The following is a 6,389-nucleotide window of genomic DNA, read 5'->3' as shown; positions in this document are numbered from 1 at the left end:
CTGCCAGCATGCCTGGCTAATGTTTTGTATTTTACTAGAGACGGGGTTTCACCCTGTTGCCAGGATGGTCTAGATCTCCTGACCTCGTGATCTACCATTATATATATATATAAGCACCTTGGGTCTGAAGGAAGGGTTCAAGGCCGAGAGAGGCCTGCAGTGCTTCCCAGACTTTTCCACAGCAGAAGCCCCACCCTCAGCAAGGATGATATACCCATAGGCAAGTCCAGGGTCAGCAGAATTGGCTGCTCGGCCCTAGGCCAGCAGCCTGGACACAGGCACTCCAGCTGAGGGATTGCTCTGTTGGTGCCCCTGGGAGCCATTCCTGCCCCCAAGGGCACACTGGTGGGAAAGCCCTGGGATGACCTGCGCTGAGAGGACAAGCAAGGACCAAGCTATGGGGAAGCCAGAGGTCAAATGGAGGCTGAGGAGAGGCTGGAGAGGTGGTGGGGGGCAGGTGGAATGACAGAGGGTGCCAGGCATCTACAGACACTGAGCGCCCCTGAGGGGTCAGACCTGAGATAGGCAGGGAGGGGCAGAGTTTGACCTCTGCAAGAGACTGTGTTTGAATCCTTTAAGCAGAGTTGAGGTTAGACTTCAGAAGGAAAAACAAAAGCACAAGGCCAGCTGATTTTCTCTGAAGAGTGGACTTTGGGATACCTTCGCCAGGAACCCCCACCCCACTCCCTCTGCCCTTTACTCTCCACCACGCACACAGCTCCCTGGGGGACCGGGCCACCCTGGACCTTGCTACTTCCTGCTCCTGGCAGCCATGGCTCAGAGACCATGGAGCTGTGGAGGCAGCTGAGTCAGGCTGGACTGGTGCCTCCGGGGCTGGGCCCACCCCCCCAGGCCCTGAGGGAGGTCCCCCCAGTGGAAATCCCTGGTCAGACCCTCAGGACTGCAGGGACAGACACTGGAGGTGCCTGGGATAGTCTGCTGTGGATCAGGGAGGAGCTGGTGAGTGAGGGGTTTGGAAGGGAAAGAGAGAGAGAGAGTAAATGAGAATGAATGGAAATGAACGAAAATAGAGAGGGCCGGAGATTGAAAGACAGAATCTGAGAGACAGAAGCAGAGACATGAGAGGCACGTACAGACAGAAAGACAGACATAGAGTGAGGGACGGGAACAGAGGTGGGACAGGGAGATCCCAAAAGAGAGGGACAGGGGTGGGAAGCAGAGACTAAGAGCAGGAACAGAGACAGAGGGACTCAGACTGAATTTGAGAAAGTTGAGGAGGGTGGAGACAGGGCGAGCGAGAGAAAGAGAGCCAAAGGCAGGGGCAGAGAAATAGCAAAACAGAGACAGAGAGACAGGGGCGTGGAAAGACAAAAAATAAATGGGGACAGAGACAGACAAAGGGAAACAGGGACAGAGATAGATAAGAGGGGGAGGAGACATATTACTGAGAAACAGAGAGAGAAGTCAGGGACAATGAAATGGAGAGACAAAGACAGAGACAGAGTTAGAGATCAAGATACACTCTGAGAAGCAGGAAGGCAGTTAGGATCCACGGGCACGGTGAGGACCCTGCCCAGGCACCATGGCCAGGACATGAGTTGGGACCTGCTCTCATCCAGGCCCTGGCGAGACCCTTGCTCTCTGGGGTGGCATCCCTGTGACGTCCCCTTCCTACCGGCAGGAGAACCTGCGCCGAGTTGATGTCCAGCTGCTGGGACAGCTGTGCAGCCTGGGGCTGGAGATAGGGGCACTGCGGGAGGAACTGGTCACCATATTGGAGGAGGAGGAGGAGAGCAGCGAGGAAGAGGAGGAGGATCAAGAGCCCCAGTGGAAGCAGGAGGAGGAGGAACACCTGGAGGCCTGCCCAGCCCCACACCCCCCTGACTTTGAGATGATGATCTGAGGCTCTGCCAGTGCATTTAGGTTGACATACAAATTAGATGCAAATGTATGCAAAGGGGAGGGGAGATTTGCAGGTCAAATCAGATGTGGAATCAAGTATACCCCTTTAGTAAGTGCTTTCTCTGAAGATGCCTGCAATGAGATTTAGACATTGGCCTGTGAGCTATGGGTGTGTTGGCAGATGACATGAGGATGTGTTTGGAGGTGATGTGGGAGGTTGTAGAGAAGTTGCAGGTGCTTTTGCAGATGAGCCTCAGCTGTGCTGCTGAGATGGGGTCTCTGCAAATGTGATGGTGATACATACAGATGGGATTTCAGATCAACGCTGTCCAGTATGGTAGACGGACAGCGGACGCACATGGCTATTTAGTGCTTGAAACATGGGGCGTCCAAATTGAGATGTGCTGTGAGTGTAAAATACACAACAAATATTAAAGGCTTAGTATGATGAAAATAACATAAGACATCTCAATCATGTTTAGATTAATTACTTGTTGAAATAATAATATTTTGATCATATCAGTAGTAGTAAAAATATTACTAAAATTATTTTCGCCTGTTTTTAAATTTTGTTGTGTGTGCTGTTCCCCTCCCTGTGTCCATGTGTTCTCATTCTTTTTTTTTTTTTTTTTGAAATGGAGTTTCTCTCTGTTGCCCAGGCTGCAGTGCAGTGGTGTGATCTCGGCTCATTACAACCTCCACCTCCTGGGTTCAAGCTATTCTCCTGCCTCAGCCTCCTGAGTAGCTGGGATTACAGGCACGCGCCACCACACCCAACTAATTTTTGTGTTTTCAGTAGAGACGGGGTTTCAGCATATTGGTCAGGCTGGTCTCAAACTCCCGACCTCCTGATCTGCCCGCCTCAGCTTCCCAAAGTGCTGGGATTACAGGCATGAGCCACCTCGCCCAGCCTCATTCTTGTGTTTACAAAGCACTTTGTAGTTGGAAGTGCGGGTCTTTTCAGAGAAGTGAAACATTGACAGAGGAGGTGCTGATTCCTTTCCATGGGAGTTTTCTCCTTAAAAATAAGCCACTTCCACTTTGGGAGGCCGAGGCTGGGGAATCACTTGAGGTCAGGAGTTTGAGACCAGCCTGGCCAATATGGTGAAACCCCGTCCCTACCAAAAATACAAAAATTAGCTGGGTGTGGTGGCGCACACCTGTAATCCCAGCTACTGGGGAGGCTGAGGCATGAGCATTGCTTGAACCCAGGAGGTGGTGGCTGCAGTGAGCCAAGATCACACCACTGCACTCCACTCTGGGAGCCAGAGAGATACTCTACCTCAAAACAAAAATAACGGAAAACCAAGCTGCTTCCTTTTGTCCGGTGGAAACCCCAGGATTGGGGTGGGGTGCAGGACTGGGGTTTAGGGATTCAGGCTTCATTCCCAGCCTGGTCCTCATTAGCTAACCTGAGCCAGGTCTGCAGCTGGTATCAGTACTGCTGTTTGGGGGTTGGGGAGAACATTGAAGTCACGCCCAGCAGCCAGGGAAGGGGGAAGGAGACCCCACAGAGCATGCAGTGGCACGGCGTTCTCGCCTTCTCTTGGCATTCTAGACAGAGGCCCGGGGAGTCTGGGGGTCTCTTGGCAGCTACATCTAGACAGTAGGAGTCATAGGGAATGAGGATGTTGGATGCCACAGCCCCAGGATCTGGGTCATGCTTCACAAGTGCCGGGGTCCTGTGTCTCTTGGGGAGAAAGACATGAGTGGAGGGTACAAGGGAGAGGCTGGTGTAACAGGTGCTCCCTATTCAAGAACAGAATGGAGGATGGACTCGATGTTTAAGCAGAGTTGCCCTAAGCGATGGCCTGGGCCACAGAGGTGAAATCTATGGAAGAGAGTGGGAGTTTGGGTGAAGGGGACCAGCCCCACCAGTGCTGTCCTCAGCACCACACTAACTGAGCTCCTTCCAGCAGTGACCAAGTCTGCACCAGGCAGACTGGGTCTCCCAGATCAGTGGGAGAAGATACCCATCCCTACCCAGGGACAGCCAAGATGGTCAGAGTGGGGACAGAGGAAGTATAATCTGAGGGATCAGGGCTGAGATGATGGAGGCGCAGGAGGCTGAGGGGACCCAGGGAAGGCAATAGGCCCAGGCTGAAATGTCAGGAAAGTGATCTTAGAGGAGAACTGAGGCAACAGGGAAAAATGAGCCAAGTAAAGAAAGGGAATGGGGCTAGGCATGGTGGCTCACGCCTGTAATCCCAGCACTTTGGGAGCCCAAGGCGGGTGGATCACCAGAGGTCAGGACTTTGAGATCAGCCTGGCCAACATGGCGAAACCCCATCTCTACTAAAAATACAGAAATTAGCCAGGCGTGGCGGTGCATGTCTATAGTCCCAGCTACTCAGGAGGCTGAGGCACAATAATTGCTTGAATTGGAGAAGTGGAGGTTGCAGTCTGCCAAGATTATACCACTGCACTCCAGCCTGGGCAACAGAGTGAGACTCTGTCTCAAAAAAAAAAAAAAAAAAAAAAAGTGAAAGAAAAGAATATAAAAGTAGAAAAATAGCATATACAGAAGCCATGGGGGTTATCTAGTGATCTAGCCCCCTGCTACTCAAAGTGCAGTCATTCATGGAACACAGCAGTAATAGCATTGTTACAGCTGTCTAGTGCTACATAACAAACAGCCCCCAAACATTGTTGTTTCAAAACAGTGACAGTGTGCATTTTGCTCATCTCTGCTCCATGCGGTCTGAGGCTTCAGCTAGAATCACTGAAGGCGCATTTGCTCTCCTGTCTGGCAGCTGATGCTGGCTGAGGGCTGGGGGGCCTCTGTTTCTCTTCTTGTCTTGTCTCCATATGGGCTAGGTTGGGCTCCCAAGGAGCTTAGAGAATGGGTTCCAAGGGCATGTATCCTGAGAGGGAGCCAGTCAGAAGCCACATCGCCTTGTGTAACCCAGCCTCATCAGCCATGCAGGGTCACTCTCACCATGTTGATGCCATTGCAAAGTCCTGATCAGGTTCAAAGGAAGGGGAAATAGCTGGGTGTGGTGGCTCACACCTGTAATCCCAGCACTTTGGGAGGCCAAGGCAGGCGGATCACCTGAGGTCGGGAGTTCGAGACCAGCCTGACCAACATGCAGAAACCCCATCTCTACTAAAAATACAAAATTAGCTGGGCATGGTGGCACATGTTGGTCATCCCAGCTACTCGGGAGGCTGAGGTTGGAGAATCGCTTGAACCCAGGAGGCGGAGGTTGCGGTGAGCCGAGATGGTGCCATTGCACTCCAGCCTGGGCAACAAGAGCAAAACTTCATCTCAAAAAAAAAATAAATAAAGGAAGGGGAAATAGACTCCACCTTTTCATGGGCGAGTACAGTGTTCTAGAGGAGCATGTGGGACAGGAAACACTGCTGAGATCATCAGTGGAAAACACAAGCTACCCCAGTAGCCGCTTGGTAGATGTGCTCACTCCCAGACCCATGCCAGACCAACCAAATCAGCTTCTGTGCATAAGAAGAGTTCCACCTGCTGCCTTCGCAAATTAGGTTTGAGAAATACTGTTCTAAATCACAAATGTGACACGGCTTTGAGCAGGTGGAGCAGGGAGACAGTAACTACATTTAGAGAGCTCCCTCTGGCTGCCGAGTGGAGGTTGGATTAGAGGGCTCAAGAGTGGTGGTCCAGTAGAAAGAACAAAAAAAAAAAAAAAAAAAAAAAAAAATTGGATGAATTGAACATTATCAAAATTCCAAACCTGTGTATACATAAAAAAAAAAAAACACTATTGAAAATAGATTGCCAGGCACTGTGGCTCACACTTCCAGCACTTAGGGAGACCGAGGCTGACAGATCACTTTGAGTCAGGGAGTTCAAGACCAACCTAGGCAACATGGCGAAACCTCAGCTCTACTAAAAAATACAAAAATTAGCTGGGTGCCATGGCAAGTGCCTGTAACCTCAGCTACTCAGGAGGCTGAAGTGGGAGGATTGCTTGAGCCCGGGAGGTCGAGTCTGCAGTGAGTTGAGATCATGCCACACTGCACTCCAGCCTGGGTGACAGAGTGAGACTGTCTCAATGAAAAAAAAAAAAAAAAGAGAGAGAAAAGAAAAGAAAGAAAAAGGCAACCTATACATTAGGAGAAAATAGTTGCAGAAATATATCTGATAAGGCTCTAATATCTAGAATATATAAGGAACCTTTACAACTCAACAATATAAAGAAAAATATTAATAGTTCAGTTACAAAATGGGCAAAGAACTTGAATAGCCATTTCCCCAAAGAAGATATACACGTTATTAAGTCAATAAGCAGATGAAAAGATGCTCAACATTTGTATCAGTCAGGGTTCTCCAGAAAAACAGAATAAATTATATATATAATTATACATATAATTTAATTTAAAGTATAATTTAATTTAATTATACGTATAATTTAGGTATATGTACGTATAAGTTAGGTATCTATATAATTTATGCTGTTTTTCTGTAGAACCCCATTTGTATATTTAAATTGGCTCATGTAATTATGGAAGCTGAGAAGTCTCACGATCTGCCGTTTGCAAGCTGGAAACTG

General features: G+C 49.4%; 1 protein-coding gene across 1 annotated transcript; it reads left to right on the top strand.

Annotated features, from left to right (window-relative positions):
• ERICH4 (glutamate rich 4) lies at positions 1–2,412 on the top strand. Its single transcript, XM_007996906.3, has 2 exons — positions 1–960; positions 1,643–2,412. The coding sequence occupies exons 1-2, from the start codon at positions 787–789 to the stop codon at positions 1,862–1,864; spliced, it is 396 nt and encodes a 131-aa protein (XP_007995097.1). The 5' UTR covers positions 1–786; the 3' UTR covers positions 1,865–2,412.
• The last annotated feature ends 3,977 nt before the right edge of the window (positions 2,413–6,389 follow it).

The sequence above is a fragment of the Chlorocebus sabaeus genome, chromosome 6, assembly GCF_047675955.1.
Source record: "Chlorocebus sabaeus isolate Y175 chromosome 6, mChlSab1.0.hap1, whole genome shotgun sequence".
Taxonomy (NCBI): Eukaryota; Metazoa; Chordata; class Mammalia; order Primates; family Cercopithecidae; genus Chlorocebus; species Chlorocebus sabaeus.
The sequence above is the reverse complement of the archived record's forward strand: the minus strand, read 5'-3'. Positions and strand labels throughout refer to the sequence as shown.